The sequence below is a fragment of the Dendrobates tinctorius genome, unplaced genomic scaffold, assembly GCF_039654945.1.
Source record: "Dendrobates tinctorius isolate UK_male_01 unplaced genomic scaffold, ASM3965494v1 ptg000003l, whole genome shotgun sequence".
Taxonomy (NCBI): Eukaryota; Metazoa; Chordata; class Amphibia; order Anura; family Dendrobatidae; genus Dendrobates; species Dendrobates tinctorius.
Window position 1 is genome coordinate 47843456 of NW_027361671.1, and position 20590 is coordinate 47864045.

At 43.6% G+C, this 20590-nt stretch overlaps 1 protein-coding gene across 1 annotated transcript in view; it reads left to right on the top strand.

Annotated features, from left to right (window-relative positions):
- The first annotated feature begins 681 nt into the window (after positions 1 to 681).
- The window catches only part of WDR36 (WD repeat domain 36), a 58178-nt gene continuing 38269 nt past the window's right edge, over positions 682 to 20590 (top strand). The window contains exons 1-5 of the mRNA XM_073549853.1: positions 682 to 1001; positions 3973 to 4000; positions 4367 to 4467; positions 5983 to 6100; positions 18632 to 18764. Coding sequence (XP_073405954.1) covers positions 843 to 1001; positions 3973 to 4000; positions 4367 to 4467; positions 5983 to 6100; positions 18632 to 18764 — 539 coding nt within the window. The 5' untranslated portion in view covers positions 682 to 842. The remainder of the gene's footprint in view (positions 1002 to 3972; positions 4001 to 4366; positions 4468 to 5982; positions 6101 to 18631; positions 18765 to 20590) is intronic.

Here is a 20590-nt window from a genome sequence, read left to right on the forward strand (position 1 = left end):
TGTATATATATATGCATTCTGTGTGTCTATATCTATTCTTTGGTTTGTGTTAGAAACCCTGTCATAGGGCTCCATTATATGTCCATTTTGCAAGCCTGCGAGAAAATCTCGCCATACGGATTACATACGGATGCTGACATGCGCAAAATACGCGACTGCACCTTGATTACGGATGACATACGGAGCACTGTTTAGGGGCCATTCATCCGTATTACGCATGTAAACTACGGACCGTATTTTGCGTCGGTTGGTGTGACCCCGGCCTTAGATGTAGAAAGCCCCAGACCCGCTCCGTGCAGGAATGGAGCCGATTTTAGTCACAGAAATTTCTGCAACAAAATCTGCACAGTGTGAATTCACACTAACACTGTTACATTATAGTGTTGTAATCTGTTTTTAGAAGAAATGAGGCAGCAGGACGCCATTATAAAACACCATGGAGCTTAAAATGTGACTGTGGAAGCAGCCTATGCGGACATTATATCTATACCAGCATAGGATGGGGGCATAAGCTGCTTCCAGAGACACATTAGGAGCTCCAATGTCAGTGTGTAATGTATCTTCTATACATATGAGGAACAGGAGTAAAACACGGAGAAATAACTAGAGCCACTTCTAAATATCTCCGCTCCTGCAGCTACTGTGCCGCAGAAACGTCGTCCTACTCTACTAGGAACCAGGATGTCGTGGAAACATGTTCAGGGATCTATTCTGTGCGGCGGAAGGGTGAGAGTGCGGCACCTCACAGCCGGAAGTTGGAGCGCTCGCTGTGTTGTGGAGCCTGCAGCTTGTGCACCCACACGTGGTTGGTACGGGCAGCCGGCTTGCTGCTCTGCTGAAACATGGCGGCGGAAAAAGGAGGCCGGGGAAGCGTGTTATTCACCGGGTACCGGGCCATGGGCATGTACAGTAATCACTTACCGCATGTAGTGCGCTACCACAAGAAGCACAAGGAGTTCTACCTGGTCACTGCAGTGGGGAAGACTTTCCACACGTACAATGTGAGTATGATGGCAGCGCCCATGGTTTACAGTGCGCACCCAGGTAATGTGCAGCTTGTGGCAGCTTGTCTATAAGGCGAGATGCACTACAAGGAGCTGACCGATTGTGGTCAGCAGTGATCACTGCAGCCTCAAACTTTACTGAAGGGTCATTATCAGCGGCTCCCTAATGTGACCGGTGGGAGCCAGCCCCCTGTGAGAGCCACCTGCAGTGTTCAAGTAGCTCTTGAGCTATGTGCACACACTGCGGTTTTTGCTGCGGTTTCGGCCGCTGCGGATCCACAGCAGTTCTGCAGACAGTGTACAGTAGCATGTAAGTCTATGGGATTTACAATCTGCTGTGCACATGCTGTGGATTTTTAACTGCGGAAAAGCTGTGGTTTTGAATCCACAGTAAGAAATGACATGTCACTTCTTTTCTGCGGATTCTGCTGCGGTTTACCATCTCCTCCATTGTAGAGGTGATAAACCGCAGGCCAATCCGCTGCGTGTGCACATAGCCTTACTGGGTTTGGATGATGGTGCCCGGCTCCTGATCCGACTGAAACTGCAGTGATTTTACAGTATATGTTCTCCTGCTTGTGAATACATTTAATTGGGATCCAAAAGATCCAGACTGCCCATCGCTACTATACTTTTAGACGATGCTGATGAGCATCACATACCTAGTGACCTGACAAGTTGCGCACAGAAATAGTTTTCACTTGATCAGATATGGCCACAGATCCTGTTATTTTTGTCTCACTGCTTTAGTTTTTTATAAGTTCTAAAAGAAATCTGGGGAGAGACGTGACGTATGAATTAATTTACTAAGGCTTTGTAACATCCGCTCTACCTTTTATACAATATCCCTAGATGAGGGCACCACCATTCACCATGTAAAATATGAAGCTGTTTAAATTTAGTGGTAACTTTCTATTATCCTAAAGCCACTGCCTTTCCTAAACTAGTGGGTGGTGGGGACACCCTAGTCTGTCCGCACAGCACTGCCAGAGGTCCCAGGGTACGCGTTGTAAACTGGTTATTTTGAACAGACCCCTTTAACAAATATACACTGCTCAAAAACTGAAGGGAACACTACAATACTACATCCTAGATGTCACTGAAATATTCCAGTTCAAATCTTTATTTTTTATATAGTGGAATGTGTTGAAAACAATAAAACATAAAAATGATCAATGTAAATCAAAACTAATATCCCATGGAGGTCTGGATTTAGAATGATATTCAAAATCAAAGTGGAAAATCAAAATTCAGCCTGATCCAGACAAGGAAATGATGCTCAGTAATGTGTGTGGAATCCACATGCCTTTATGACCTCCCTACAACGCCTGGGCATGGTCCTGATGAGGTTGCGGATGTTCTCCTGAGGGATCTCCTCCCAGACCTGGACTAAAGCGCATCAGTCAACTCCTGGACAGTCTGTGGTGCAATGTGACGTTGGTGGATGAAACAAGACATGATGTCATCGATTGGATTCAGGTCTGGGGCATGGGTAGGCCAGTCCATAGCATCAATGCCTTCATCATTAAAGAACTGCTGACACTTTAGCCACATGAGACCTAGCATTGCCATGCATCAGAAGGAACTCGGGGCCCACTGCACCTATATATGGTCTCAGAATGGGTCCTCTCCACACCATTACGCACCCACTTCCAAACCAGTCATGCTGGAGGATGTTGCAGGCAGCAGAACATTCTCCCACAGTGTTTCCAGACTGTCACGTCTGTTACATGTGCTCAGTGTGAACAAATCATCCGTGAAGAGCACAGAGCACCAATGTCAAATCTGCCGAGTTTGGTGTTCACTGGCAAATGGCAATTGCCCTGCACGGTTTTGGGCTGTAAGCACAACACCCACTTGTGGACATCGGACCCTTGTACCACTCTCATGGAGTCTGTTTCTGAGAGTTTGAGCAGACACATGGATGTTATTGGCCTACTGGAGGTCATTTTGCAGGGTTCTGGCACTACTGTTCATCCATACACAGAGGAGGAGATAGCTGTCATGTTGTTGCGCTCCTATGGCCCCCTCCACGTCTCCTGGTGTTCAGTCCTGTCTCCTGGTATCTGTTCCATGCTCTGGACTCTGCTGACAGACACAGCTACCTTTCTTGCCACAGCTTGCATTGATGTGCCATGCTCGATGAGCTGCACTTCCAGAGCAACTTCTGTGGGTTGTAGACACCGACTTTTGCTACTGTACCTCTAGAGGTGAGAGCAATAACAAAATGTAAAAGTGACCAAAACAGCCAAAAAGGATGAGAACAAAGAAATGGTGTGATTGACTTGGAGTTACATTATTATGTTGTTTAAGTATTCCCTTTATTTTTTTGAGCAGTGTATTATGTACAAAATGGAAAACGCCACCAAAGTCAGGTCTTCATAGCAGGTTTCCTATGAGCATGTCAGAGACACTAGCTATCACCACTTCTAGGTTTAGTCAAGGACCTATAGGAAGCGCAGGATCCCTGTTTTTTTTCCCAATCATTTGAGGGTCTCTGCTTTCTTGCTATTCTATGCATATACAATGTACAGTATATCTATAGGTAAAACACCTCTTCAAATTCAAACAATTTGGATAATTGTCTGCCTTGTAACCCTAAGGAATGTATGATTGTGGAAATGTGACCTTGCTGGAGGAAACATTGTAGTCTCCCCACATTAATTTTCATAGAAATGCATAGAAATTAAATCCTGTGTCTGAAGTCCATATTCCTTATGTAGGTGTGTACAGGATATACAGTATGTGAATTTAAAGGTTTTCAAAGAGATCTGTTAGGTGATTTCAAGCTCCTTTGAAATGCAACAATGTTTCAGAGAAAACAAACATACTTTAAACTGGAAGCTTGGGAATCAATTGACTAAGTGGACAGGTCACAGTGACCGGATCCCTTGCGTGTTCTCCCCTTCCCAGTTCTCAACTTCCAGGTTTTTTCTATGTGCTAACCCTATTTATTTTATTTTTTTAGGTGAACAAGCTTGGTCAAGTTGCTGCGAGTAAGTGTTGAATTTACTGCTCGGTTTATAAAAAATAATTGCTCAACCTGATGATATTCTTGTGTGGAAGTGTTTTTTCCTCTATGAGATCAGTTATTTCCATTGTGCACATCTCCATGCTTTCACTTGTATGATGTGTACATTTGTTTATTTTCTCTGCTGTATTACCATATGTGGACAGAAGCTTCTCTATAAATGGAGATCAAATGGACATTTTCAAATTTGAAGACCCTAAACTAGTCATTAGTCTTTTTATTGAAGTTATTTCTGTGTACTGTAAGGAGTTGCTCAGCTTCGGATCATTTATCACTGCAGACATTTATCCACCTTGTCAGTATAACTTTACTGTAATATATCCACTTTCAGGCAACGCGCTTCCAGAAAATGTTAGCTGTCTTGCTGCAGACCGCATGCTGGTGTTTACATCTCATGGAAATCTCCTTAAAGCATTTGCTAGAAACAAAGAGGTTTGTAAAATCTGTTTCATTATTTGAGTTGCCTCTTGACAGAATTCTTCCCATTTAGGCCAACTTCATTTTTGCGCACGAATGAAGGTGAAGATCCAGAACATTTAAAACAATGGCATTGTCGTGACATGCCAAATAGGCGTCGCTGGAGGTTTGAAAGGTGCAAGGAGATGAAACACCGGACGCGTTTCGAACACTGTGTTCTTAACTCGATATTAGTGTTCGAAACGTGTCCAGTGTTTCATCTCCTTGCACCTTCCAAACCTCCAGCTATACCTATTTGGCATGTCATGATAATTGTCTTAAATGTTCTAATAAAAGCCTACAATTTTTACCGGAGCTGTAGCTCCACCTTCATTCATGCACCTTGCTTTCACGTCTGGGAGAGACGAGATCTCGTGCTCCATTACATGTAACTCGCTGGGAATCCTACAAGGGTGAGCTGAATACTACTATGTGTGCTCCACAACTTATTGTATCCATGTTTCACAGTCTGAGTGTAGGCAGCAATGTACAACCTGCCCGTGGGTCTCCTGACTCAAGCAGCATCATAGGCATATATGAGGCTGTTGAGTTTAGGTTAGGACCTCCAAAGCCAGTCATTTCTTGGACCACAAGACACATATGAATCCAGACAGGGGAGGCTGTTTATATTGCCATATCTGTAGTTTTTTGTTCTTTTTTTTAAGCCTCGTGTCTATGGCCATATTATACTGTAGAGTATACTGTTGGCATGGAGCTGTAACAAAGCATCTATAGAAGACTATGGGTGTGTGTGTGCACGCTGCGGATTCTGCTGCGGTGTACAGTACCATAATATCCTATGGATATCAAAAACTGCAGTGCAGACGGTTGCTGTGGTTTCTAAACCGCAGAAAGAATTGACATGTCAATTCTTTCTGCGGATTCCGCTGCGGTTTGCCATCTCCTCCATTGTAGAGATGATAAACCGCAGGGCAAAACCGCAGGCTAATCCGCAGGTAAAACTGTAGGTCTTTTGACCTGCAGATTTACCTGCGGATTTTACAAAATCTGCGCTGCCAAATCCGCAGAGCATTCCGCAGTGTGTGCACATACCCTTTGAAGCCATAGTATTCAGAATCCAGCTGAAAAAATAGTGCCTCTGATGCAGCGTCAGTCCTGTCCTCTAAATACATTGCTTGTAAAGGAGAATATTTATGTAATATTCAACAGCCTCTGATCACTTTACAGAATCCACTACTGTACACTGTGCATTTGTTTGCAGGTCAAAAGCTATATTGATAAATACCATATGGAATTATTTCAGAGAGCTATGTACTTGAGATATTCTACAAAAATCACTATAAATGTCAGCCAGATATACAGTATTTGTAATATTTGGTAATTTATGCTCCAGAAACCCATGTGGAACAGTTTGTTTTGTTTTTAATTTTAACAAAATAAAACATTTTTCTGGTCACCATGTATTATAATATGTGGCACAGTGCTTTTCCTTCTACTTATTTGGCTTTTTTTTGTTTTTGTTTTTTTCAGGTTGTCCACACATATAAAGGTCATGATGCAGAAATTCATCTGGTGCTGCCTTTTGGTGATCATGTAATATCTGTGGATATCAACAATACTGTCATTATTTGGGATGTCCAATCACAAGGTAAACAAAGGACATTTAGAGTGTTTGAGTAAATTCATTAAGTGTCACACCATGGGTTGTCTTAAAGACAGCAATCGCATAAAGTTGTGACCAAAAGTTTTCAGAAAGACAAAAAGTTTAGTTTTCACAGTTTGTTGTTTCATTGTTTTTAGATCTTTTAGTCAGATATTTCTATGGTTACTGCCATACAATTATCAGCATTTCTTAAGTCTTAAAAGTGTTGTCCACTACTAGGACAAATCCTTCTTAAACTAAATGTTTGGCCCCAATAAAATAATAAAGCCTATACTCGCCTCCCGTGCTGGCACCGTTCCCACGGTGTCAGCACTTGCTCTCCCCTGGGCTGTGAGGAGTTGTTGTAACATGTGAGTCCGGCGCCCAATCAGCATTGGCGTCATTATCTCCGCCTTTGGAAAAAAAAAAATGTGACAAGGAAGCCGGGGCTGCAGCTGATCCCAAACTTCCTCTCCATGTTCAATTTGTGCGAAGGTGGAGACAGTGACGCCAGCGCTGATTGGGCTCCAGGCATCACGTTTCATTCAACTGCATCACACCCCCTGGACCGCGAGTGCCTACACAGCTGGAATGGCATCGGCACTGGAGGTGAATATAGGTTTATTATTGGGGCCGAACATTTAGTGTAAGAAGGGGTTGTCCTAGTAGTGGACAACCCCTTTAATGTTTACAGTGTTGACCCGTATTTTTCAAGACTTCTGCAGTTCGCCTTGGCAGCTGTATATCAGCTTCTGGGCCAAATCCTGAATGATGGCAACCCATTCTTGTCTAATCAGTGCTTTGAGTTTGTCACAATTTTTGTATTTTGTTTGCAACCCACTTTTTAAGGATTGACCACGGGATTGAGATCTGTGGAGATTCCTGACCATGGACCTAGAATTTCAATGTTTTATTCACCGAGCCCCTTAATTGTCAATTTTGCGTTGTGACATAGTCTCCATTATGCTGGAAAAAACATTGTTCATCACTATTTTTGATGAAATAGCTTCGGATATGCACTTATCCGAATAGTTATAGCGCTTACCGAATAGCTGCCTCGGTAAGGCTAGGTTCACATTGCGTTAGGGCAATCCGTTTAACGGATCCGTTAAACGGATGCACTAAAAATGAGCCCAAAATGGTCTTTTTCTGGTGTATTTTTGCCTTCGCGTTAAGGCATGCGTTAAAGCATGTTGGCTGCGTTAGGTCATTATGCATCTGCCTGCGTTTGCAATAGTTCTATGGCAGAACGAACGCTTCTGTTCACTGTGCGTTCGCCGTACCGGACCCGAAAACGTGGTAGTTTGCGTTGGAAGGTGCGTCACAAACTAATGGACCACTGCAAACGCATGCCGATTTTGACATTCGTTGTCACACTAATGGAAGTTTATGGGTGCGTTAACATGTCCATTACATTGCGTTAGTGCTGCTTACAAACGGATCCGTTAAATGGAATGCCCTAACACAATGTGAACCTAGTCTTACCTGGAACGCTCCTGATAATCAGCTGTTCAGCTCCTCAGCTGCATGTGTCGCGGTTGTGTGACAGTCACAACACATACATGGAGAGTCCAACAATGCGGTTTCATCAGAGAAATGAACTTTTTTTTCCATTACGTCACTCCGGACAGCACCATGGAGCTAGTCCTTCCTTGACCTATAGCGGGACAGGATCACAGAGATGTTAAATGGCCCCTCCCACATCCACCCTCCAGTGTTTTTCCTGTCCCAACAGGGGACAATTGTATGAGAGGTTGCTCCTAGAGTGAAGATAGCCTGTGGACGTTTTACGGCTTTCCCTTCCCCCTGGCAGGCAGTCCTTGGCTGGTTCTTCTCTGGGTAGAGGTCCCTCAGCCATCAATAGCTGTACCAGGTGGTCTCAGGGATCAGTGGTTTCAGCCTTCCCTTCCCCTCTGTCAAGCGGACTGTGGCCACTTCTCTCAGAGAGGTTCCTCAGCCAACAGCCAGCCTGCACAATGGGCTCAGGGGGATCGTGCGGCGCGTCCAATCTTTCCCCCTGTCAAGCAGCCCAGGGCTGAAACTTCCCGGTGGGGAGTCCCTCAGCTACAGAGACCAGTAAAGCGGACAGGCTCCTGGGTAGAGCCGCTTCCTCCCGATGGGGGGCTCTCAGCTCGGATGCTGGCCGGCAAAACACCGCTACTTCCGGAAATCACGTGGTGGAGAAGGCCGTCGCGCCTCCGGTAACGTCAGAGCGGGGCCCCAGGATATAAGGTCGGCGTACGTTCCATGGCGGAACGCAAAAGTGCAGAATGGGACAGGCAACAGGCTAGTTTCCTAGATCTCGTGGGGCACATGAGAGGAAATGTCTGGCAGTAATGCAACATTTCTGACTGGACGGCGCTTCCCTCCATGCTAGGCTTTCGGCGTTACCAGCTCCCCCTGTTTTTCTAGCAGGTATGGAGCCAGCACAGGTGAGCGCATTTTGGAATGTTGTGTTGATGGCCTAGGCCTCTGTGCTGATGCTAGTCTCGTGACTTCGTGCCAAAGCCGGGCCTAGAGTCTCATGTGCTGAGATGTGTTTTCACATATAAGACGCTAGGCCTTGGACCTCTAGGCTATAGTAAGGCCATATGTCCAGGCTACATCTCATGATGTGACCTCAGTTGCAGGCCATGTCTGCACAGAGCCTTATGGCTGGACACACGGTGGTAATGCAGCACATGGTCTCCATGAAGACTGCCCTCCAGCTGCGGCTCATTAATTAGCTCCTTCTGGTGGCGCTGGTCTGACAATTGAGATGTGTAGTATTCAGAGTGGAGGTTTATCCGGATCTCTGATTGCTTTCTTGGACCTGGTCTCTTGTTTGGCACCTTCAAGCATGGCTGTAGTCTGTGCATCATATGGCATCATAGTGCCTCTGGGCAGCTTATTGCATCATATTGCATCTAATTGCCTCTATGCATCATATTGCATCTTAGTGCCTCTATGAATCTTAGTGCCTCCGTGCATCATAGTGCATCTTAGTGCCTCTATGCATCATATTGAATCATAGTTCCTCCGTGCATCATATTGCCTCTGTGCATCATATGGCTTCATAGTGCCTCTGTACATCATATTTCATCATATGGCTTCATAGTGCCTCTGTACATCATAGTACCTCTGTACATCATACTGCATCATATGGCTTCATAGTGCCTCTGTACATCATAGTGCCTCTGTACATCATAGTGCCTCTGTACATCATAGTGCCTCTGTAAATCATAGTGCCTCTGTAAATCATAGTGCCTCTGTACATCATAGTGCCTCTGTACATCATAGTGCCTCTGTACATCATAGTGCCTCTGTACATCATAGTGCCTCTGTACATCATAGTGCCTCTGTACATCATAGTGCCTCTGTACATCATAGTGCCTCTGTACATCATAGTGCATCATATGGCTTCATAGTGCCTCTGTACATCATAGTGCATCATATGGCTTCATAGTGCCTCTGTACATCATAGTGCATCATATGGCTTCATAGTGCCTCTGTACATCATAGTGCATCATAGCGCTTCATAGTACCTCTGTGCATCATATTGCTTCATAGTGCATCATGGTGCGCCATAGTGTCTTTGTGCATCATATTGCATCATAGTGCTTCTGTGCAGCGTAGTGTTTCTGTGCATCATATTGCGTCATAATACTTCGGTGCCTCTGGGCCTCAAGGTGTGTCATAGTACCTCGAGAGTTGTGGTTTTGTGCCTCTGGCTTAGACCTTCTGACTTGTGCCTTGTTGTGTGGCCGCGCCTTGTATCGTCGGCCTACCGCTTCACATTTTGTCTCGGTCCCCAACTTGGCTATAGAGTCCTTGTGTTTCGGGACCCAGATCCAGCTTCTTTTGCTTCATTCTTTGCAACTAGGCTTAGCCAGATGAACAGGTATACTCGAATTGGCCTAGTAACTTAGCATTTCTTCTGTTTGGAACAGAGATCTCAACGGTCATTCCATGGTAACTTACGTTACAATCACAAGCCAAAAACTGAGTTAATAATGGCTACAGACTGTTCTTTGAAGGCAGGCACAAAAATGAGTGAATGTATATTGTACATTAAACTATTCTCAATAGATTTCAACACAGTTTGATTTTTCAAGAATACAAATTAAATACAAAATACAGTGTTGTTGCTTGGTAACTTACGTTACAACACAATGTAGTAACTTGGTTCCTCCCACCATGGCAGTCAGGGTGTATAAATATCTTTAAGAAGATTGCCTTTTAGGATATAATATATAAATAAGCTGACACATTTACAATGTCTGGGTTATTGACTTGTATAGAGGCAGTTTCAATTAATATCTTGTGTCAAAGGATTTTTACCAACAACCCCCCACCACCACCACTTACTCTCATCAATTCCAGAGTCCAGACTCCCTGTCTCTAACATCAGTAAAACAGGAGGGAAGATCCTCATTTCCCTTTCAACGCTTCTAATGAGAAGCCCGATGTTGGTAGTGGCAGGAGATATTACCTGCCAGACTGAGTATTTCCTTAGTTTCAATAATATCCAACCCTTACTTGGGGTTTATACATCTAAAGTTTCGGAGTAGACATGATCTCCTGGATGAGTAGGGTACCTACGTCCCAATGCTCTGCCATTTTCCATGTACTAACTGCTATTGCTTTGATCTTCCAGCAGTCCAGGGTCTTTGTTCTGCAGGTCTCCTTGTATGGTAAGCAGGTCTCTATCCAAGGTTTAATTTGAACCCAGGAGGACTGATGAAGGAACAGTCCTGCATTGTTAAGCACATGCAGGCGATTACTGGTTTGTACAGTCCTCAATGTATTTTGGCTGTGGCTATCACCATACTTTTGCTGGGCAATAAGGTTTTTTTAAACCTATTCTGTGACTGCAGTGTTTATAAGTATCTATCACAATATCTGTAATTCACTGCAGTTATTGGTATACATATTGGTATACAACGGGTTTGTTTCACTCTCGGTTTAGCGGCATATATTGTTTACCACATTCGTACTGGAATTGGCCATTATAGACCTGTATTAGACACTCACTCCGGTGATTATCTTTTGTGGATCTCTTTAGATATCTATATTTCTTTTGATGGTTCAGATTATTTCTATTTCTAACCTGGTTCTTGCCTGGGACTTTGGTCCTTGGGCTTCTCTACCCACCCTGGGACCTTTATTTTGGTATTCTCCATGGTGCTGTCTGGAGGGATGTAATGGAAAAAGGGGAATTAGACCTACCGGTAATTCTGTTTCCAGGTAGTCCCTCAGTACAGCACCCCTAATTCCCTCCCTTATGTTTGTCTTTAGGCTTGCACAGGATCGATCTTCTGGCAGATTGTTCATCCATCAAGTCGACATGGCTCGAGATTGAGATGGAGCCATTAAGGGGTCTTGCATATGCGTTTCCAAGGGCGCGTTTAGACAATTTCCATCCATCCTTCTGTGGTACTTTGAAAAAACACTGGAGGGTGGAGGTGGGAAGGGCCTTTTAACCTCACTGTGAACCTGTCCCACTATAGGTCAAGGAAGGAGTACCTCCATGGTGCTGTCCTGATGGACTACCTGGAAATAGAATTACCAGTAGGTCTAATTCCCTTAGTCTTCGCCAGTCCAATCCCTGTACATCTTACATAATGGTTGTCTGTCCTTGATGGTTTTTCTTTGAGTGAACTTGCTGTTTTGCTGCCCTTCTTGACACCCGGCCAGCTTTCAAAAGCCTTTGCCTTACTGAGGGAGCATATGCATTGACACCTGCCTGCTGCCATGCCTGAGCAAGCTCTGCACTGATGTTGGACCAATCCCATGGCTGCATCCATTTTAGGAAATGGTCTTGGCACTTGCTGGACTTTCTGGATTGCTCTGAAGTCTTCACAGCAACTGAACCTCTCTATTTGAAGTGTTTGCGCATTCCAACTGCAGTCGGTCCTTTTCACTGTTCTGCACAACTTTTGTTCTGCACAACCTCCGGAGCGTTACTTTAACTACAGTTCTCCAGTGCACGAAAAGATGAATTCTCCAATTTCCTTCCTCCTACCCCACATAGTAAGAATGTCTTGTCAAAAGATGCTTTTTCCACAAATCATCATTCATAAGACATACAGGTATGACACTTTTCAGCAGTCTATAACTCGTATGCCCATCTTAATAGGATAGCTTGCTCAAATATGGTGACAGATTCCCTTTAAATGTTTGATTTTATATGTAAAAGTTTATTTATAAATATATACATTTAAATGTAATGAGTTTTTCTTTTTTAAATGTATTGCTGTCTGCTGCAGTTTTTATTTGCTAGTGTATTAGGCCATGTGCACACGCTGCGGTTTTGGCCCTGCAGAACTGCAGCAGTTCCGCAGACATGGTACTTCACCATGTTAGCCTATGGGTTTTCAAAACCGCAGTGCTCACGCTGCGGTTTTTTACCTGCGGAAAAGCTGCGTTTTTTTTTCCGCAGCATGTCAATTATTTCTGCGGATTCTGCTGCGGTTTCACACCTTGAACATAGTAGAGGTGTGAAACCGCAGGCCAAACCGCAGCAAAACCGCAGGTCACTTTACCTGCGTTTCCACGGGAAAAAACCCGCAGGTGAATCCGCAGCGTGTGCACATACCTTAAGGTTCGGGACGCGACCTGACGCTCACCACAAACACGGCAGCCACAGGGCATAGGAGATTGTGGTCGGTGTCCTATCTCAGCGCCATAGTAACATAGCCCAGAGCTGTGCACTGGATTACAACTTTTCTCTTGTCACCTGTAATTGTGATCTGAGCAGAGCTGTCATGTCATTGTGACGTTGAGATCACTGTAGTTACCGGTGAGTACTCCCTAAATATAAGCTCCAGCGATGCGACGTTGATTTCATCTAGAGATGTGTACTGCTGAGTGAAGTCACTGCCACAGTCCTGGTGCTTTGATGTGACGACCACACACCGTTAATTATTGTGATCTGAGCAGAGAAGTCATGTCACTGTGATACTTATTTCACAGTAATTACCAGTGAATGCTCATCAGACCCAAGCAACCAAGGCTTCTGCAGGGACTTCATCCAGCGTTGAGTACGTGTCAGTGGATGAAATCGCTGTAGTAGTGCCCAGGGCTGTGGAGTCGGTGCTCATTTTGGTGGAGTCAGTATAAAATGGACCAACTGAATGTTCCTTTATAAATGAAGTTTTATTTTTTATGCAGTCCTAGAAGAGACGTTTCGGCCTACAATCTGCCTTCGTCAGTCTGCTATAATAAATGCAAAAAATCATAATAAGTCCTCATAATTGATACAGTGATGTCAAATATACATTTTCCAATATTTGTTCAGATATGTAATCCAACACCACAGAGTAATACATGGAAAAATCTCATAGAAAAATCTCAGATTATACAATGACAATGTGTCAGGAGAACCAGGTGGAAAGAAAAAATGAATTGAGTAAATAGAGAAATAACCTACCCGACTGCTATCACGATATGATAACCAGATATATACCCAAGAATTATGTGGGCTTCTATAATAAATTAAGTGAGGTGGTTCAAGAATATCGAGACGTATAATGGTGATAATCATAAAGAAAACAGTGGTATTATAATTATACCTGCTTTGGGGTATAATGCAGATTTGAGTTATATTTCCAGCTGTCACTAGAGCATGCTGTGCTGTACTCAAATAGTTAAAAAATGATAAAACATGAAAGCAGGTGAATATGGTGTGTGGTAATAATTTGTAAAAATGTGACAGAACATGAATATATACCTGGTAAATTAACACTAAAGTGTATTGAAGCGCTGTATATAGAATTCAACTCCTTGGAGTACAGAGGCTGTTTGCCTGTAAACAATGTGTGTGTAAGAATCAGTCATAGTTGTGGAGAGAATGCACACTGTGTATTATTAAAATCTTACGACCTGTTGGTGCCATATCTGTATAGCAGGGGTACAGAGCAGATATGGTCTGGGTAACCTACTTGTACACCCTGTGGTAGTGCCACGCTATACTTGACACGGTATAAAATGGACCGACTCTTAAAATATACAATAAATTGGGTAAAGTAGTTCAATGCAGAATGTGCTGAATATTTTTTCATAGGAATTTGGGAAAGTTATGAAATGTCCTATAAATGACTGTTCTATTCCTGATCTAAGGCTACATTCACACACAGCGTTTTTGCTGCGATTTTTGAGGATACGTTTTTCAGCTGCAAAAGCAGATCAGCTTTTTAAAAAACCGCATCACCTGAAATGTTTTTGAGCTCATAATGTTTTCGAGCTCATAATGTTTTCAATAGCAAAAGCAGATTAGAAAAACGCCACATAAACTGACATGCTCATTCAGCCCAAAAACGGATCCTCACAAAACAATGTGTCTGAATGTCATATCTTGAAACCCATTGACTTTGCTGGGATGCCCAGAGTCACTGCATTTTACTGCAAAAAAACAGATCCGCAAAAACGCTGTGTGTGAAGCATGGTCGTAGCAAGCGAGGGGCGGGGGGGCAGCTGCCCCCCCTAGAAGCAGGGGCACGCACCTATCAAAACTCGTATGCTGCAGTGCTCCCGTCCTATACCGGCTCCAGACTGCAGGGGGCAATCTCCCCTCCTCTGTCCTGTCTTCTGCCATCTTCACCAGAGAGAGGAGGGGGAGGGGTGCCTGCCTTGCACAGGATCCGATTCCTGGGCCCCGAGCTGGAGAAAGTGAGAAAGTTGTGCACGCTGCAGCTGGCAATAAGAGAGAGTCTGCAAGAGTTACATGCTGGAAATCTGATTGGAAAAGTGAGGAAATTGGTTATTGCCGCCAGAACCCCTAAAACTGATTCCATCTTGATGAGACGTGCTGGGAAAGGGGCAATTGTCGATCAAGCCACTCGGTGGGGCAGCACTTATTTAATGATTGAGCGATTGCTTGAACTAAAACAGTTTCTCATAGATATGGCGAACCCTCAGGTAACCCTAAATGAAGGTCAATGGACACAGGTGGCTGAATTGAACGAATTGCTGAATCACCCATTTACCGTGACTAAAAAATTACAAGCTGAGGATTTAACTCCTGGCATTTTCATAAAGGAGTGGAAGAACTTGCTATTTTGCCTGTCCCAAAGAAGAGGTTTAATCGCAGATGGCATTTCTGCTTCAATGAAACGGAGAGAGACACAGCTATTGAAAAATAAAATTTTTCTGGCAGCTGTTTATGTGGACCCAAGTCATCGTATATTGCTTGATGATCAACAGCTTACTAAAGGAAAAGAAGCTCTGACTGAGGTAGCAGTTGGGATGAGTGGCCTACAGGACTACCAGGCGCAAGATGACTTGGGTCCTGACAGTGCTACTGCTGCCATATCTTCATCCTCATCAGATGAGGCGTTTTGACGTACGTCGCAATGCACCGTTTTGGAGAAAAAAACGCATCCTGCAAAGTTGCCCGCAGGATGCGTTTTTTCTCCATAGACTTGCGTTAGCGATGCATTGCGACGTATGGCCACACGTCGCATCCATCGTGCGACGGATGCGTCGTGTTTTGGCGGCCGCGACGCACACAAAAACGTTACATGTAACTTTTTTTGTGCGTTGTGTCTGCCATTTTCGACCGCGTATGCGCGGCCGAAACTCAGCCCCCTCCTCCCCGGACATTACAATGGGGCAGTGGATGCGTTGAAAAACTGCATCCGCTGCCCCCTTTGTGCAAATCTTTCACAACGTACGTCGGCCCGACGCATTGCGACGGGCTCGTACCGATGCAGGTGTGAAAGTAGCCTTAGACAAGTATTTGGATGACATGGAGCAAGCAAAGCGTTGCCGCAAGGAAAAAGATTTCACTCCATCTCCTATAGCAAGCAGATTGGCCATATTTCACTTGCTCTCAAAGAAATAGAAAAATTCAACCGTTCATCAAAATTGACTGTGCATGAGGCAATTCCTTTATACCCAGAAATTGTTAGAGATGTTGCCCATGTGGTTACGGCTTTGCCTCCAACCCAAGTTACTGTAGAGAGGTTGTTCTCTAGCCTTAAAATTATTAGGTCAGATTTGAGGTAATCTATGAAGGAGGATCTGATGGAGGCAATTCTATTTCTTAGAACAAATTCATAGACTGCACAAATGTTATTTAGTATGTTTTTGTTGAAAACTGTTTTTTTGCCACTTACATAGATTATTACATAGTGTTATATGTATATATACAATATATATGTAATCGATATTACATAGTGTATTACATAGTTACAATTTATTACAGTTTTGTGTTTTAAAGTTGTATTCCAATAAATATATATATATTATGTTCTATCTAAATATCTTGATTATTGTATCATAGAAATGATTAAATGTCTGATGTTCACATTGTACTACAATAAATTTTTCACTTAAATTTAAGCAATATATATTGGAGTCGTGGAGTTGGAGTCGGTGTAAGGGAAATTGAGGAGTTGGAGTCGCAGGTTTGGCTTACCGACTCCACAGCCCTGGTATAGTGCCACTGCACAGTCCTGGTGAATGCTCACTTCTCGTTACTGTGATCTGAGTGCCGCAGCTTATATCACAGTAATTGCTGCGCTGTGCAAACTTTTACAAGTTTCGAATTTTTTTTTCACCACTTAAAAAAAAAAAAAACTATACATGTTTTGAGTCTGTGTACTCGTACTGACCTGGAGAATCATAATGACAGGTCAGTTTTACTATTTAGAGAGCTTGGTAAATAAAGAAAAAAAATGTGAAATTGTAATTTTTATGCAATTTCAACGCACTTGGAAATATTTTTCCTGTTTTCCAGTTCACTGTGTGATAGAATGTAGTATAGTATAAGCCGACCCCCCCCCCCCCCCCCTAATTTTACCACAAAAAACTGGGAAAACTTATTGATGTGCGTATAAAAGCCTAGAGTGTAAAATACAGCAGCTACTGGTAAATTTCAAAAGTAAAAATAGATACCAATAAAAGTAAAATTAATTGAGACATCAGTAGGTTAAATGTTTTTGAATATCCATATAATGCTCCTTACAGTTCATGATGGCCCCATAAGATGCTCCATATAATATACACCCCATATAATGCTGCACAACGGTTAATGGCCCCATAAGATGCTCCATAGAAATAATATGCCCCATATGATGCCCCATAAAGGTTATGGCTCCATAAAATGCTCCATAGATTATGCCCCATATGCTGTCCCATAAGATGCTCCATAGATTATGCCCCCATATGCTGCCCCATAAGATGTTCCATAGAATATGCCCCCATGAGATGCTCCATAGAATATGCCCCCATATGCTGCTGCAAATTAAAAAAAAAAAACATAATCTCCGTCGCTGGGGGCCAGGTGCCGGTGTCGCCGTCCCCACTGGCTCAGGACCCGGCACCTGAGATATTCACCTGTCCCCGATCCATCGCTGTTTGCCGCTGTCTGCTGCGTCCTCTATCAGTGACGTTCAGGCAGCAGAGGGCAAGGCGCGCACTAACCACGTCATCGCGCGCCATCTGCTGCCTGAACATCACTGACAGAGGACGCGGCAGACAGCGGCGAGCAGCGATGGACCGGGGACAGGTAAATATCGCAGGACTTGCCTCCTCCTGTCACGGTCTCTGCAACCCCGTTCTCCCATGGTCTCCCTTCAGCGGTCACGTGTTACCGCTCATTAAAGTAATAAATATGCGCATATTCATGACTTTAATGAGCGGTAACACGTGACCGCTGAAGGAAGGAATGGAGACCGTGGGAGAAGCAGGGGGGGGGCTGCAGAGACCGCACCTGGTGGGGGTGAGTATGACCTGACACCGCCGCTCCCCTTCCCCCACTGACCCCCTGGTGTATGACCCGCGTATAACCGGGGGGGGGGAGAGAAGAGACTTTCAGCCCCAAAAAATGGGCTGAAAATCTCGGCTTATGCGCGAGTATATACGGCATGATGATTAAAAAATAAAAAAATTCTGGCTCTTGAAAGAAGGGGAGTAAAAAATGAAAATAGAAAATTGCCACGGCGTGAAGGGGTTAAAAGTTGAAAATATAAACTTATTTTTTTTCAAATTAATTTTCTTACTTCGTTAATACGTTGCATTTTTTCATTTGCTGAGAAACCTTTTTCATTGCTGACAGATTCCCTATAACTTTTGATGACAAGGAATGATTTTGCAATTCAACTGATGACTCTTCAGAATACTATAGAGTTAATGTAACTTACCACTAGAAAATTGACGTGAACCATGTGAAAACCAAAATTTATCAGTCTAAAAATGTTTGCCACGATTGTATATTGTTTTCTATGAGCAGGTGTAGCAGTGTCTGTATTTAGTGATAGTAAAGCCGTCAAACCCTTGGTGGCCTCGCGTTTCTGTGGATAACCTATGATGACGGACTGGAAAACTCATATATTGTAAAAGTATAATGTTTATTTAATGCCACAGAAGTGACTGGCTCAAATCGCAATCCTTCTCTACCATAATTTCACAAAATGGATTTTCATTCTTTAGCCAGAGGACTTGTTCTGTATCATTATCCAAACTTTGTTCTACTTCCAGATTGTAATGTTCCCCAACTAAAGTGCAAACTATATAGTTTTAAACTGTGATCTTTAAATGTTTTTTTCCCCACAGAGGAATATTTACAGCTGAATTTTGACAAAAGCAGTTTTGCTATTTCTGCAATAATGCATCCAAGCACATACTTGAATAAAATCCTCCTAGGAAGTCAGCAAGGCTCTCTTCAGTTGTGGAACGTGAAATCCAAGTAAGAAATTTCTGTAATTAAAGGGTAATCCCCAGGGTATTTTTACTCTGGGACTAAAAACTAACAGGCAGGTAGTTGCTAATTACGTGCTTGTTCTGCACACCACCGATCTTTTCCAGTTCAGAGCTGTGACAGACTCTGCCAACGATTCTGCGGCTTACACATCGACAAAGCAGCTATTTCTCTTCTGCTCTGCTCTGTTGATGGGCCGTAGCTGCCGATAACAGCCAGCTCCCTGCTGCAAAACTATATGACGCTGGCAGTCACGCCCTGTCAACAGTATATAAAGAAGAACCTAGCACTCAACTTTATAATCAAATGAACAAAGATTTTTTATTTCATCCCAGACAGTAATACGTCAAAAAACGTTTCGGTCTCAAACACAGACCTTTGTCAGTTCCGTACTCCAGAAAGCAGGATGAAGAATAATAAGAAATCAAGACCGGTACCTGGTATCATAGGGTTAATACCCTTATAGGAATAGACTGAAGCTCATTCACTCTGGGAAGATAAGGAAGGCTTAAAGGGTTACAGCCTTGGACCCGGCGGTACTGACGCGGCATCCACCGCCTGCAAGAAATGCTGCTCTGTTGACGTGACGCAGTAGAATCATCAACCAAAGCAGTCAGTGGCCTCACTGAGCCGGTGCTGGGTAGTTAGCAACTAAAGGCCTGTTGATTCTTAGGCCCATAATAAAAAAAAAAAATAAAAAATAGTATAGTCCCAGAAACCCATTTTAAATCAGCACTCGATGTTTTACCTTAGTCATGCATTAGAAGCAAAGTGTTTTACAAATGTAAAGGTTGGTTCACCAAGACATTATCACATATATTTCTGAAAATATTAGCTCTAAGCATGTTTGTATATTAAACAACAAACAAAATCTGAGCACAGTTCATCATTGTTTGGAAAGTTTATGCCTTATCCAGAAGGTTAAAGAATCTTAACGATAGGCTGTATGTCACAACTACAGAGGATGTTATTCTATGGCTTAGTGCAGTGTCGCAATAATCGACTAGTATTTGTATGTTAGTAACAGACGCTGTAAAAACTTACATTTTTTTCCTGTCTAAATCTGCAGTGTGCGTGACATGTTTACCATTATAATGACAAATCCATTCTAACATGCCTCAAATTAAGTAAACCACATACTCCCCTCTAAGATCGGTGTCTCTTTAGTCACCACGTGACAACATATCGGAAGGCTGTGAAGGCTGCAGCACTCACATGACAGCCTGTGGACACAATGCCGATATTGCTGAAACGTTGCCTGTCCGGGAGGCAAGAATGTGGTGTTTGGTTTGAGTTTTTTTTTTTTAAATCTTGGGCAATGTACCATTTTAGAAGAGACAACCTCTTTTAAAGGGAATCTGTCACCCCATTTTTGGACTATCAGCTGCGGCCACCGCCATCAGGGGCTTATCTACAGCATTCTGTAACGCTGTAGATAAACCCCCGATGTAACCTGATAAGAAAAAAAAAAAAGTGGGTCCGGTCCGGCGCCTCCCATCTTCATACGATGATGTCCTCCTCTTTGCTTCTCCCTCGGCTCCTGCGCAGGCGTACTTTCTCTGCCCTATTGAGGGCAGAGCAGAGTACTGCAGTGTGCAGGCGCCGGACCTCTCTGACCTTTCCCGCGCACTGTAGTAATTTACTCTGCCCTCAACAGGGCAGATAAAGCACGCCTGCCCAGGAGCCGAGGGAGATTCAAGGAGGAGGACATCATCGTATAAAGATGGGAGGTGCCGGACCGTGACACCCACCGCATTCGACTCCGCCCCCCCGGTGAGTATGATCTAACATGTTTTTCTTATCTTTCAGGTTTC